This window comes from Phyllobates terribilis, unplaced genomic scaffold, assembly GCF_046119375.1.
Source record: "Phyllobates terribilis strain yellow unplaced genomic scaffold, ASM4611937v1 Scaffold_11__3_contigs__length_659146591, whole genome shotgun sequence".
In the NCBI taxonomy this organism is placed as follows: Eukaryota; Metazoa; Chordata; class Amphibia; order Anura; family Dendrobatidae; genus Phyllobates; species Phyllobates terribilis.
The window spans coordinates 436351440-436366414 of NW_027362771.1; the positions used below are offsets into that span (position 1 = coordinate 436351440).

General features: G+C 40.0%; 1 protein-coding gene across 1 annotated transcript in view; it reads left to right on the top strand.

Moving 5' to 3' along the window:
• The window catches only part of ANPEP (alanyl aminopeptidase, membrane), a 36001-nt gene extending 22177 nt beyond the window's left edge, over window positions 1–13824 (top strand). Inside the window, exons 14-20 of the mRNA XM_073653225.1 lie at window positions 912–1059; window positions 6181–6275; window positions 8116–8223; window positions 8529–8696; window positions 10282–10422; window positions 10657–10735; window positions 13134–13824. Of these exons, the coding sequence (XP_073509326.1) occupies window positions 912–1059; window positions 6181–6275; window positions 8116–8223; window positions 8529–8696; window positions 10282–10422; window positions 10657–10735; window positions 13134–13289 (895 nt within the window). The 3' untranslated portion in view covers window positions 13290–13824. The remainder of the gene's footprint in view (window positions 1–911; window positions 1060–6180; window positions 6276–8115; window positions 8224–8528; window positions 8697–10281; window positions 10423–10656; window positions 10736–13133) is intronic.
• The last annotated feature ends 1151 nt before the right edge of the window (window positions 13825–14975 follow it).

Sequence of the window (14975 nt, forward strand, 5' to 3'; positions counted from 1 at the left end):
AAATACTCAGGTAAAATAAGGACCAAATACTGAACGTGTGAACGTGGACTTACATGTTGCGATCGCTATTGACTTTGGTGGTTATTTGAGGGGTTAAACTGCTGGGATCAGAGGAGGTAGAACCTTACCGTATATTACAGACATCCCTTTGCGGATGGCACAGGCACAACTCCTGAGCTTTCCCTTAGACATATACATAAATTGTGAAGTTGGAACTTCCGCCCTATCAAGATATATATATATATATATATATATATATATATATATATATACATATATATATATATATATATATACATACATCCTTTTGAGTTGAGGGGATAATAAGCTGCAACTAAGGTAAGTTCACACGCAACTTTGAACCCAGGATTCAAAAATATGGCATTTACTGAAAAAGACTAGTCTAGAGGTCCTTTTTAACTAAATTAAAATCCAGTGTTAGTGCATAAGGCAGCGTAAACTATAAATTAGTATGCATGACATCCCTTAGGATATGTTCACATGGTACCATTTACATGCAGATTAAAAATCTTTGGTGTTAAAGCACACTATTATTTGAAATTGTATATGTTATTAATAGATCGGATTACATTAAATGTTGTAACATATTTTATTGAGAAAAAGTCTCAATTTTCTTCCTGCAGCAGGGCGTTTCCTTTCCCTGTTTTCAGTCTCTCTGTATGTATGTTTCTATGAAGCTGTCACACTCGGGTCGGGAGATCCGCAGACAGTCCCCGCATTGCAGTCCGATCTCGGACCGGTTTGTTCAGATGTCTGAATACACCCTTGATGTTCCAAAAACTCTTGAGTCACTTAAAATATGCAGGTTAAATATTATACAATATTTTGTGCTGCATTACATCTAATAAACCTCTACCGTAATGGGGATTTCGATTTTGTTTGCTTTTCAGGGCTCAGATAATACAAACTACAAGAGCACTTGAAACCACAAAATTTCTGGAAAAAGAAGTGGAGTACATGCCTTGGCAGGCAACTCTAAACAGTCTCAGTTACTTTACACAGATGTTTGATCGTTCTGATGTGTATGGACCAATGAAGGTAAAATGCCACAACTTATTATCTCTCTTGTTAAAGGGGTTGTCCAAAACCTAACATTGAACCTTAGGCCACGGCCCCACTATCAGTATTTCGTCAGTATCCGGTCAGCATTTTTTCTCAGGAGTGGGAGCCAAAACCAGGAGTGGGTGATAAATACAGAATTGGTGACTTGTTTTTATTATACCTTTTCTCTGATTGTTCCTCACCTGGTTTTGTCTCCCACTCCTGAGAAAAAATATTGACCGAATACTGATTAAATACTGATAGTGGGGCCGTGGCCTTTTATACTCAATATCTATTTAGTTTTAAAAATTAACTATTTTTGAAATGTACATCAATTAAAACTTCCCTAGCATTCACTCTGTACTTTAATTTTCCGATGATGTTCTGTTTAAATCTCCTAGTATGCATTGGGGATTCTCATACAGAACATCATTAGTGGACCGAGGCTGTTGTCACTCACCACTGCTTCTTTTTCCACGCTAACATGGGTCGTCATCACTGCAGACAACCCCCCACAGCTGTTGTTACTGCCCTAAAACGATAGGTCTTCAATAATGTCCATTTCCAGGGCTGGGCTAGTCTCTGTTCTACTGAGCATGCGCCGGTTGTTAATTCTGGTGCATTTATGGGGCTATTCATGTGCGGTTTATTTTTGGGGGCTGAAGGTCTACATAAAAGAAAATGGTTTGTTTTGTGGATAGAACTTAAACATTCAAATAAATGGGTAAATTTGAAAAAAACTGACAGCTTTTCTTGAGAAGAAGCATACTAGTAGTTACAAAATCAGTGAACTGCTTTTCAAGAAAATGATCTTTGAAGTAACATGCAAGTTAGGTGTTTGGTGCCTCGAGTGGGATCCAGTACATCATCTCTCTGTCAATCTGGCCACCCAGCTCCTCTCCCTCGTAATAATAATAAAAATAATAATAATAATTTTATTTATATAGTGCTGCACTTTACAATTAAGCGGTGACATGTACAGACAATAAAAATAACACATAGTTCAAGAGGACTGAGGGCCCTGCTGCTCGCAGCTTACAATCTATAAGGAAATAGGGGGACACAATAGGTAGAAAGTGCTTGTCATGTATGGTTCAGCCACCATTATAATAAACAGGGCATTTTCAGTAAGCAGCATGAGCCGGTCATCAGCCAGTGTCTGTCTAAGCACAGCTACATTTTTTCTTTGTGAATTTCAGGATTTTTTTTTCCCCACATAAAAAAAGTTTGGCATCAACGTAATCATACTGACCTGAAGAATCATAGCTCCAGGTCATTTTTACTGCACAATCAACGCCATAAAAGCAAAAAGGGGAACAGGGAAGAGTTTGATTAGTGAAGTGAGGTGATAAGCTTGCCTAAAGGGATGTGTTTTCAACCCTTTTATGACGTTGTGCGTAATAATAAGTTCCTGTGCCCTGGGCCTTATGGACCAGGTAGGTATTATTACGCACAGGAGATCGCACCTGCACACTGGCTGTGCAGGCACGATCGGCCCCGGGTGTCAGCTGATTCTGACAGCTGACATCCAGCACTCATTGCCAGTAGCGGTGCCCGCACCGCTCCCGGCACTTTGACTCCCTAAATGCTGCGATCACAGCATTTAGTGAGTGAGCAGAGGGACAAAAACCCCTCTGCTCTTGCATCAGAGACTCCGCTCTGTCAGTACAGGCTCCCGAACGTTGCCATGGTGACCCAATGTTGTCATGACGACATCTGGGTCACCAGGCACCAGCAAGTTAGTTTGATCATGCGCAGTGCATGATCAAACTAACTTGTGTCTGCAGGGCTGACAAGTCATAAGGCATAGCAGTGACCCTGCTCTGCTATACCTTATAACTGCAATCAGACTGCAGAAAGTGAAAGTCCCATAGTGGGACTAAGTAAAACAGTGTAAAAAAAAAAGTTAAAACAAGTTGTAAAAATATTTTTTTTTAAATTACAAAATATTGAATATATATATATATATTGTACCCGTAAATAAATATTATTATGAAGAAAAAATAAACAATAAAAGTACACATATTTGGTATTGCCGCGTCCGGAACGATCTGACCTATAAAACAGTCCCACAAGTTAACCCCTTTAGTGGACACGGTAAAAAAAAAACGAAGCAAAAAACGGTGCTTTGCCGTCATACCACTGAACAAAGAGTGGAATAAAACATGACCAAAAAGACAAATGTAAATAAAAACGGTACTGCTGAAAATGTCATCTTGTCCCACAAAAAACAAGCCACCATACAGCTCCATCAGCCAAAAAATAAAAAAGTTATAGCTCTCAGAATAAAACGATGCAAAAATGTTATTTTTTCTATAAAATACTTTTTATTGCGTAAAAGCGCCAAAACATAAAAAAATATAAATGTGGTATCGCTGTAAACGTAGTGACCCGAAGAATAAAGCTGACTTATCAATTTTACCACACGCAGAATGGCATAAAAAAAAAAAAAAACAATTCCTGCCGCATCAGGAGCACACGTACTGGCGCCTGAGAATCAGCGGTACAGTCAGTGCTGTTCCCAAGTGCCGGGTGCTGAACGCTGCCTTCATCATTGTTAACTGCCGGCGCTGCAATCAGCACGAGCAAGGGACAATGCTGAGAATAGCATTCTGCTCCCTCTGTGTCCTGGTGTAAAAATAAGAATAAAATAAAAAAATCCTTATACTCACCTGTCCAAAGATGTCCCCCGCAGAAACCCATCTGACCACTCATGCCGAGGAGCCGGGGAGAATGACTCGCTCCAGCGAGCGGGTCCCGGAGCTGTACTCAGCAAGCGGTGTCCTGTCACTCACTGAGCTCAGTGCAGCTCCGGGGCTTGCTCGCTGCAGTGAGTCATTCTCTCCGGCTCCTCTGCATGAGTGGTCAGGTGAGTATAAGGATTTTTAAAATTTTATTCTTATTTTTACACCAGGACACAGTGGGAGCAGAATACTACTCTCATCATTGTCCTTTGATCGTGCTGATCGCAGCACAAGCAGGGGTCAATGATGATGGCAGCGTTCAGCACCCGGCGTTTGACAACAGTGCTAACTGTACACTGATTCCCACGTGTCACACTGATGACACACGGATGTCATCCTTGTGTCATGAGTGTGGGACATTTTGTGGCCCGTGCAACATGAAAAAAACGGACATGTCAACAGTCCGTGGAAACACGCGGACATGTGCACAGACCCATTCATCTGAATGGGTCTGCGTGTGTATGTGTCTCGGGTACGTGTGGAAACTGTCACCACACGTACCCGACACACTGACGTTTGAAAGAGGCCTAACTCTGCTGCCTCATTAAAGTAAATGAATCGCTCAGGGGTTCACGAATTACGTGTATGGAGTCTGCATAGTATTCTAGGAAAATCTGCGCTCCAGGAGGCAGATAGCGCTTCGTCCCTCCCGAGTATATGGGGTATTTCTACTTTCAGCAAAAATTGTGTGACAAATTTTGGTGCCATTTTTACCCATTTCCCAGTGTGAAAATGTAAAATCTGGGACTGAAACAAAACTTTCGTGGTAAAAATGTAATTATTCTTTCTTCACCGCCCAATGGTGTGAAATTCTGTGAGGCACGTGTGGTATCAACATGCCCACTGCACCCATAGATGAATTCATTGAGAGGTGTAGTTTGTAAAATTGGGTCTTTTATGGGGGGAGGGGGGGTTCTGCGGTTCTGGCACCTTAGCGGCTCTGCCAATGTGACATGGCACCGTCAAGCCAGCCCAGCAAAATCTAAACTCCAATATGGCGCTTCTTCTCTTCTGAGCTTTGCACTGTGCCTCAAAAGTAGTTTTTGACCACACAAATTTTGGGGTACACTTAATCCTGTTACCCTTGTGAAAATATTTTTTTTTTGGCTAACATAACATTTTTGTGGAAAAAATGTGATTTTTTTTTATTTTATAAGTCAACGTTATAATTTTCAGTGAAGCACCAGGGGGTTCAAGGTGCTCCCCACACATCTAGATAAATTCATTGGGGGGGTCTAGTTTACAAAAAGGGGGCACTTGTTGGGGATTTCCACTTTTTAGGCACATCAGGGGCTCTGCAAACACGACATGATGCCCGCAGACCATTGCATCAAAGTCTACATTCCAAAACGTCACTACTTCCCTTCCAAGCCCTGACATGCGCCCAAACAGTAGTTTTCTTCCACATATTGGGTATCAGCATACTCAGTAGAAATTGCACAACAACTTTTTGGGTCCAATTTTTCCTGTTACCCTTGTGAAAATAAAAAAATTGGGGCTAAAAGATCATTTTTGTGGGAAAAGGTGTTTTTTTTATTTTCATGGCTCTACGTTATAAACTTTTGTGAAATACTTGGGGGTTCAAAGTGCTCACTACACATCTAGATAAGTTCCTTAAGGGGTCTAATTTACAAAATGGGGTCATTGTGCGGGGTTTCAACTGTTTAGGCACATCAGGGGCTCCCCAAACCCGACATGGCGTCCGCTAATTATTCAAGCAAATTTTACATTCAAACTAGGTATTAATCGGATTGTCTGGGGTAGTGCATTCCAGAAAACTGGCACAGCACAAGAGAAGTCTTGGTGATGGAAGTGGGAAGTTCGAATTATGGAAGATGTTATCCTTAGATCAGTTGCAGAACAGAGAGCACAGGTAGGGTGATAGACAGAGATGAAGGAGGAGATGTAGAGTGGTGCAGAACTGTGTAGAGCTTTGTGGGTGAGTGAGATAAGTTTATATTGTACTCTGTAGCAAATGGGTAAACAGTCTAATGACTGGCATTGGTGTAGCGGCTGGACAAAAATATGACCCTGGCTGCCACATTCAGCACGGTTTGGAAAGGAGAAAGTTTAGTAAGAGAGAGGCCGATGATATGACTGACTTTAGTTGGGCCAGCGCTGTCAATTAAAAAAGCAGAAGGTGGAGTTGGTTGGCCAGACTGACTGAGGGATGGTGTACTGGACAACACATGATGCATCAAACACCTAATTTGCATAATAATTTGAAAAAAAAAATTGAGAAGTAGTCCACAGATTTTGGAACTGCATGTATGCTACTTATCATGGAAAGCTGCTCACATGGAGATGTGCTCTCTTCATAAAGTAACTTTACCCTGACAAACTCCCTTTAATTATGCAACCTTTCTTTAAACAGACTTATATGAAGAAGCAAGTTGTGCCTCTATTTAGCTATTTCAAAGATAAAACACAAAATTGGGAGAACAGAACTACTTTAACTTTAACAGAACAGTAAGTACAATTACTATAAAACCTGATGTAGATATCCGATCCTAAGGATTGGTGGGGTTCAATTCCCAGCAACTTCACCGATTAGCTGGCTTGTATCATTGTGTCCATAAAAGTACAAATCTATCAAAACATAAAATTATTTCACTCAATCGGTATATGCCGTAAAGAGTAAAAAAATTGAAACTCCTGAATTGTGTTTTTCTTTTGTTACAACTCCTAAAAAAAGATGCAATTAGAAGAAATTTAAGCATCGTATCCACCCCAAAATAGAATCATTAAGTCACCCTGAAAAAAACAAGCCCTCACACAGCTACATCAGATGCAAAATTAAAACGTTATGAGTCTCAGAAAATGGTGACAAAAGCTACATTTTTACTTTGTGAATTTTAGAAAAAAATTTCCGACACATAAAAAAATTTGGCATCAACGTAATCAAACTGACCTGAAGAATCATAGTTCCAGGTCATTTTTACTGCATAATCAACATCATAAAAGCAAAACCCAAAAAACAAATGAGGAATTGTAGGGTTTTTTTTCGCAATTTTATCTTAAAGGGGTTTTCCCAGGAACAAAAGTTGATTTTAATCAATAGATCTCCTGGGTAGGAGAGAAAGCAAAAGAGAGTATACAGACAGGACAGCAAGGTATCACAGCCGATTCTTTCTTTGAGATAAAACATTGCTTAAAAACAGGCAGGGAAATGTTTTACCTCACAAAAAGAATCAGCTGTGATCCCCTGCTGTGATGTCTGTATACTCTTTTGTGTCCTCCCCTGCCCAGGAGATGTGGTATGATCAGACCATGCTCCTGTACAGTCAGACACAGCCATTACACAGTACACAGCAGGGGCACATTTATAAGATTATCTCAGCACAGGAACATTTTATTTAAACACATCCAATTGTGGAACTTATTATTATTCCAAGATCTGTTGATTAAAATTAACTTTTGTTTGTGGGAAAATCCCTTTAATTGGAATTTGTTTCCCTTTTTCCAGTACATTATTTGTTAATATGCATTGTGTCATTCAAAAGTACGACATGTCTCACAAAAAACAAGCCCTGTGTCTATGTGGGTCTTAATACAAAAAGTTATGACTCTTGGAAGAAGGGGATAAAAAAACGAAAGCACAAAAATGAAAAATCGCTTGGTTCTTAGGGGTTAAAGACTAATGAGGCTCCTTCCTTCATTTATATAGTAGTAGCTAACTGACAAAATGTATTTAATTAGAAGTGGGATACTAATACATAAAGTGAAATGTTATAAAGACAGAAACATCTACAAGAATAGAGAACGCCTTGGTTCTTAGGGGTCCTTCACACATCAGTCATTTTTCTCATATGTAAAAAATGGTAAAAGTGTCATCCGTGTGCCAGTTTTTACCATGTGTTTGGTCAGAGTTTCATCAGGTTTTCCCGGATTAAATAAATAAAAGCTTCTTATATCCCACAGTCTGTGAAAAACGGGCAGCACATGGATGGCATCCAAGTACTGTCCGATTTTTTTTCACGTACACATAGACTTGCACTGACAAGTTTGATCAGACACTCAGATCAATATCGGACAAGTCTCTGTGATTTTGTGCGGACCACTCAATCTGAGCACTCAATCTGAGGAAAAAATCAGACATCTGAATTACCCCATAGACTATCATAGGTAGGAGTGCTATCCATGAAAAATGCGGACAACACTTATACGAGAAAAACTGACGTGTGGAAGAGCCCTTAGGTTAATGGTAATAAGGATAAGATGTAACATTTTGGAAATTTGCTATTGCACTTATAATTTGAATAAGATTTTTTTTTATATACTTTTATTTTGTATATTTTCTAACCTTCAGATACCAAGAAATAAATGCAGTCAGTATGGCTTGTACTTATGGAATCACAGAATGTGGAGAACTGGCTACAAAATGGTTTAGCGACTGGATGAATACAAGTGTTAATCCGTACGTATTGTTATTTCATTCCCAGTTTTTGGTGAAAGTTAAATGTAATATTGAATGCCTATTGCTTTCCTAGAATATTGAGTTTAAAGTGCTGATACTGTACAATTTACGCATAATTGCAAGTATTATTAGGTTGCTTAAACATTTATTTTTTGCTGTGGGCACATGTAACGATGCATATGTAGATAACCTGGCCCAGTAGAGCAGACAATTTCTACCAATATGTTCTTAATGATATGGCTAATTGTTATGTAAAACTGAAAAAAAATGTTCAATGACGTTATTTTCTGTGTCGATATGTACAGCATTCATGCAAATCTGAGATCCACCATCTACTGCAATGCTATAGCTCGAGGGGGAGAAACTGAGTGGAATTTTACATGGGAAAAGTTCAGGAGCACCACTAATGCGCAAGAGGCTGACAAACTCCGAGCAGGTCTGACGTGTAGTAAGGAACCCTGGATTCTCAATAGGTAAATAAGTTGAAAGTCTGATACATTTTATTTTTTAGAGATGTTTTCTCACCATCATGTAAAAACAAGTAACTGTGCAAATTTCCTCTTATTCAAAATCCTCTCCACTCTCAAGCATGGACTGGAAGGGTGATTTTTAATTTTATTGTTTGCTACATGTTGTTAGGTTACTGGCTACTTCTGCAGTCTAGCAGAGGTGGCTAATTTCATAGGTAAGGAGCATGCTCTTGCAAGCTCTATGCTATAGAGCTTGCTAATGCTGCTCTGAAGCAATGGTCACTTGATCCAGGTGGCTTCAATGATCCTGCAATCAGGCTTCTGCTTGCAGGATATGAGAGCACACAGTTCAGCGCAACAATGCCGCTGATCCAAACTGTCAATCATTCAGGAGTGAACAAGCAGACATCCACAAGGCAGGGGAGCGGTGCATTCCTGAAAACCATACATTAGTTCAATCCGTTAAGGCTGACATTCTTCAAAAGGAAGCAAATGATTATGATCTACAGGCCAGCACCAATTGTCTGAGACTTCTTCAATGGTTGTTACAACCTCGAAAACTGATCAGTTCAGCAAAGTACCATAAGGCTATGCAGAAATGCTCCGGATTTTTCCTCAGTGTTTCTGCATCTCCCTGGCAGAAAAAATGCATGCGGATTGTACATGCGTTTTTTCAGCCAGTAACAAGCGTTTATCACGCGTTTTGCACATGCGATTTCGCATGCGGGTTGTCAAGCTCTTTCCAAGCGATTTTAGCATCACTTGGAAAAGTGCTTGACAACTTGGTCACACTATATAAATCCATGCACCCGGCATGGATTTTATATAGTGTGACCAAGTTAGTTAAAAAAAAGAATAAAAATGGTAAAAAATAAAAAAAAACAACATTATACTCACCTTCCGATGGCCCTCGGTCTCCTTCACCGATGCGTACAGTCTCCCCGGTGTCTCACGGTGGTCTAAAAGGACCTTCCATGACGTAATTTAGTCATGTGACAGGTCACACGACCGCCACCGTCAGCGGTCATGTGACCTGTCACATGACTGAATGACCTCCTTTTACTCCATCGCGAGCCGCCGGGGAGCCAAGACGTACGGGATAGAAGACCGGGGGCCATCAGAAGGTAAGTATAATGTTTTTTTTATTTTAAATTCTTTTTTTTACAGGTACTATGGTACCCGGGTCTGGAGGAGAGTCTCCTCTTCTCCAGACCCGGGCACCATCCGCACATTGAATCACTTAATATCCGCATGTGCACGTGTAGTCATGCAAATATTAAGCGATTCAATGCAAGTCAATGGCGGCGAAAACGCCGCGATTACGCAAAATAATTGGTAGAGCTGCGGATTTTTCCGCAATGATAATCCGCAGGGGAAATTTCCGCAGCATGTGCAGAGCACATGCGGATTATCATTGGGGAACATGGCAGACCTTCTACCAAGCGTTTCTGCGGTGGAATTGCTGCTGCGGAAACGCTTAAAAAACGCCTAGTGGGCACACAGCCTCACAGTAATGTAACTGAACAGTATATCATGGTCTAGTTAATAAAAAATTATTTGTTCACAAGTTTATATCTTCAATTCACAGACTCCTGGAATATTCCTTGGATTCCACCAAAATCCGCAAACAAGATGCCCTTTCCACAATTACTAATGTTGCTAATAATGTGGTAGGCCAGAGCCTTTCCTGGGACTTCATGAGGGCCAATTGGGAAAGACTTGTTAAAGAGTAAGTTTACAAAAGGACCATATCTTGTAAACTTCAATATTATGCAAATATGATAATTATATAATCAACTTATCTGAACATTTCTAAATGGCTAAAGTAAGCTGCTTAAATTTGCCTGAAAATGAAATGTAATTAGAATTTTCTATCTATTCCATTTAATTAAATTTGCATATGCATTATTTGCTTGTTTATTCATTCACTCATCCATTTATTATGGTTTTGCTTTTTTCCTAGCATTGGAGCTGGAATGTCTTTTGGTAACCTGATAAATGGAGTCACTAGAAGATTCTCTTCAGATTTTGAGCTGCAGCAAGTAAGTACAATATTTTCACAGCTGATTAGCTTTTAGCAATGAGCGAGCGTGTTCTGTTAATCCTTTCGCCTAGCATGCTCGGGTGCCCGCTGAGTATTTACAACATGCTCAAGTGTTATGTTTTAATCACTGCATGTCCATGATTTGCAACTGTTTGACAACTTTAATACATGTGAGGAATGCCTGTACTTAACAGAACACGCTCGCTCATCACTACTAGTTTTACTTAAGGGAGTAAATATACATAAGTTAGCTTTTAGAGCTCCTTTCAGGGCTGCCACCAGGAATTTCAGGGACCCATACTGGGAAAATTTTTTGGGCTTCCTTGAGACTCCGCCTACTCCCCAGCTCCCCCTCCATCCCTCAAACCTTCCACAGTCACACCACCCACTCTTGGAAAAACTTCAATTCTGCTCCACGTCCTCACCAATCACACATTAACAGTTCCCATCAAACACCATATCACATACATAGCCATCAGCTTTTATTTTGGCCAAAAGATTTTTTAAGCAACCACCATGACAAGGAGACTCTTCTGGTAGGGCCCTACTCTACTATGACCTTTTAAACATTTCTTAAAATATCCAATACTCTTTTTAGGTGTATTTTTATTTATTTTTCTTTAAGGGAATATGTCACATAGTTTTTTTTATAATGACCAATAATATCACATACAAGAGACAAATACCGTCACACCATAATCGGACTACATATTACCACCACATAGTGACCGAATAACACCACATACAAGGAACAAATACCGACATACCATGACCAGACCACATATTGCCACCACATAGTGACCGAATACTACAATACTGATCATTAATAAAAGAACACAATACTAATATTAGCATAAGTGTCATTATACACAGGAGCTCTGTATATAGTGTCAGTGTACAGGTAATACAATGATCACTGGTGAGACGATAGACAGGAGCGCTGTACATAGTATACAGTATATAGTGTCAATGTACAAATAACACACTGACTCACCAGTGACGTCTCTAGTTGAAGTCTTTTATCTTCGCTTTTTTCTTCATCAAGCGCAGACCGCCATTACTTCTTCCAGCCTGGATTCGTCTCTGAATAAAATAACACACAGTTATCTAGAGTACATTCCCCAACTTCTACACTACGCAGCTGAATACAGACGAGCACCCACCATTAATATATAATTAATTATTATGCAACCCACCATTCCAAACATAAATTGTAATCCACCACTGTGCCCCCACTAAGTATAAATAGCCACTTTCCCCACCTAATAAATATATAAATTAATTAGCACCTGTACTCTGTCCCCAATTCATTACTAGTCGCACTCCGTCATCCTCAATGCCCCCATCTCCCAATTCATTATATTTTCATGCCCCCCTCCTCCCCAATTCATTTTGTCATGAATATATGTATACAGTATACTCTGAGCAGCGAAAGAACTGGCGCCGCCCTCGTGACTGAAACCGGAAAGCTGCGGGGAGAATAAAGTTAATTTTCTCCCCGCAGTGTTCGGCTGCATGCAGACGCAGGGCAGGTTAGTAACGCTATTAACCTGCAGATTACACCCATAACTTTCTTTTAAAAATCTGGGTTTACACTTACAGCTCTGCTGCCTGCCTTCAATATTTCCTGCCTGCCGCATGGCAGTGATTGACAGGTCACTCTTCTTTCAGTGCCCTGCCTCTCCTGCCAGAGATCTAGTGCAAGCAATGTAAGGTCTTAGTGAAGAAAACTGTCAGTGTTTTGCGTGATCTGCATTGTTTTACACTTACAGCTGTCACCCCGGGAATGACTGTTATTGCACCAGATCTCGAGTGAGAGAGGCAGGTCACTGTAAGAAGAGATACCTGTCAATCACTTACAGTGGCAGAAGGGCAGCAGAGCTGTAAGTGCAGTGGGAGCCAAAACCAGAGAAAAGGTATAATAGAAACAAGTCCCCAATTCTGCATTTATCACCCACTCCTGGTTTTGGCTCCCACTCCAGAGAAAAAATACTGACCAAATACTGATAATGGGGCCGTGGCCTAACAATAAATTTCTCTAAAACTTAACCCAGATTTCTAAAATAAAGATAAGGGTGTAATCAGCATTACAGTGCCTTTACATACTGTACAGTAGATGGCATTAGTTTAGGGTAGCAAAACTTGATTACAGGTTCCCTTTAAAAAAAAAAGAGTTAGATATTATCTTTGACAATCACGAGGATTTTAGATCCTTCCGATTTCCACTGTGGGTCAGAAAGGAATTTTCTCACTTCATGAGGTTGTTTTTTGACTTCCTTTGGATCAAGTAAAGTTTGCAAGTGTAATAGGTTGAACCTGATGGACTTGTATTTTTTTATCAGTGCACTGAAGGTCTTCTCGGATGACTGAATAACACAACTGTTTTTCTCCAACAGCTTTTGCAATTTAAACAGTATATTATCGATAGCGACATCGGTTTAGGCACCGCATCTCGGGCTTTGGAACAAGCTATAGAGAAGACACAAGCTAATGCCATCTGGGTAACGCAGAATAGAGCTGCAGTAAAGGAATGGTTTGAATTAAATGCTTAAAGGACATATGACCAACACCCCAGCACACCTGCGAAGAGCAAGTTTACAAACCATATAGTGCCTCCTGCTGGACCTCCTTGTCGCTCTCCATATTGTATAAAGCCACAGAAAAAAGGGATACTGCCGAGAAATGATTTATGTCCTGACCTGATTCCTTCTGCTAGATTACTCTTCATCAGGTTTCTATGAATTTCCTTTCTGAAGTGACTGAGAAACCCATACTTGCCAAAATGTACTGCCATTTACTACTTCTATGTGCTAAGCTTCCAAACACAATGGAACCCAAAGAACCCATGAACCCAAAGAACCTAAGAGGCCACGTAAACCAAAAGATAATTTTAGGTGAGAGCCTAAAGAGATGTATATTTTCCTATAAGTGAAGACGACACCTATATTTATACTTCATAATCTTGGTGTAAATAAGAGTTACATTTTTTTCATGAACACTAAATTAATACTGAGCACTGTGAAACAAAGACAACTGCTTTTGTTGTTTTTCATTCCAGAAAGTCAAAATAAAAGCTGATTTAATAAATGTGTGTCTGTAAATTGCTTTCTCTACATCGAATATCAAATTATTTTAATCTGATCACTAAAATGTATTCATTTGGTGAACACAAAGAAACATATTCACTCCACTACAGATGGGTCGTACATACATGAGATACAAAACCATGATTTAAATACCAATATTTACTAGTGTATGACATAAAACTGCATGCATAAGTCTGTATACAGAACTATCCATGCAAATCTAGACTGTGGTTGCCATATAAAGCCTTCTTCAGTTTACGTTAATGATCTGAACTTAGCAAGTATCCTGGGGACATGTCCATATTTCTCTATTGAAGAGGCCAAAAGAATGTCCTTATGACTCCATCAGCCCGTTATAGTGTACAAGTGTACACAGTAGACTACACTATTCCATACAACAGTATTCCATAAAACACACATCTCTACAGTACATGTCTTCCATACAGTATTTTGGGGTTTTTCCTTGTGTGTATGTCAAATGGAAGATAAATGAGAATTTCAACACGGCCTCAGGGTTTGTCTATGTGAGATATAAATCCCCCCAGAGCCTGTTTAGTCACGTATCTGCCCTATGTGACCATAATGTTATACTTTATAGAAGAGAAAACCCAGACGCTACATAAAGTTGAAAATGTATAAATCCTCTGAATCAATATGTTAGGCTATTGGATGAACTCGATGGACTTGTCGAGGTTGTCCACTACTAAAGAATAATAATAATAATCTTTTTCTTTATATAGCACCAACATATTCCGCAGCGCTTTACAATTCAGACAATTTCCAGACATTATCGGCCCTGTCCCCATTGGGGCTCACAATCTACATTCCCTATCAGTATGTCTTTGGAGTGTGGGAGGAAATCGGAGAACCCGGAGGCAGGGCTGGCTCCAGGTTTTTGTGGGCCCTGGGCGAAAGAGTCTCAGTGGGCCCCTTTAACACATACCACAATTCATGATGCACAGATACGGCAGAGAAATATATATATAGTACAATGCCAAAGATTTCACTTCTTACATTACATGACAGATATCTATTGTAAATTCCACAATAGCTCAGAAGCCGGCAAATCGCTCCATACAGAATACTGGCCCCCCTATAACGCTCCATACAGGATACTGGCCCCCATATAACGCTCCATACAGGATACTGGCC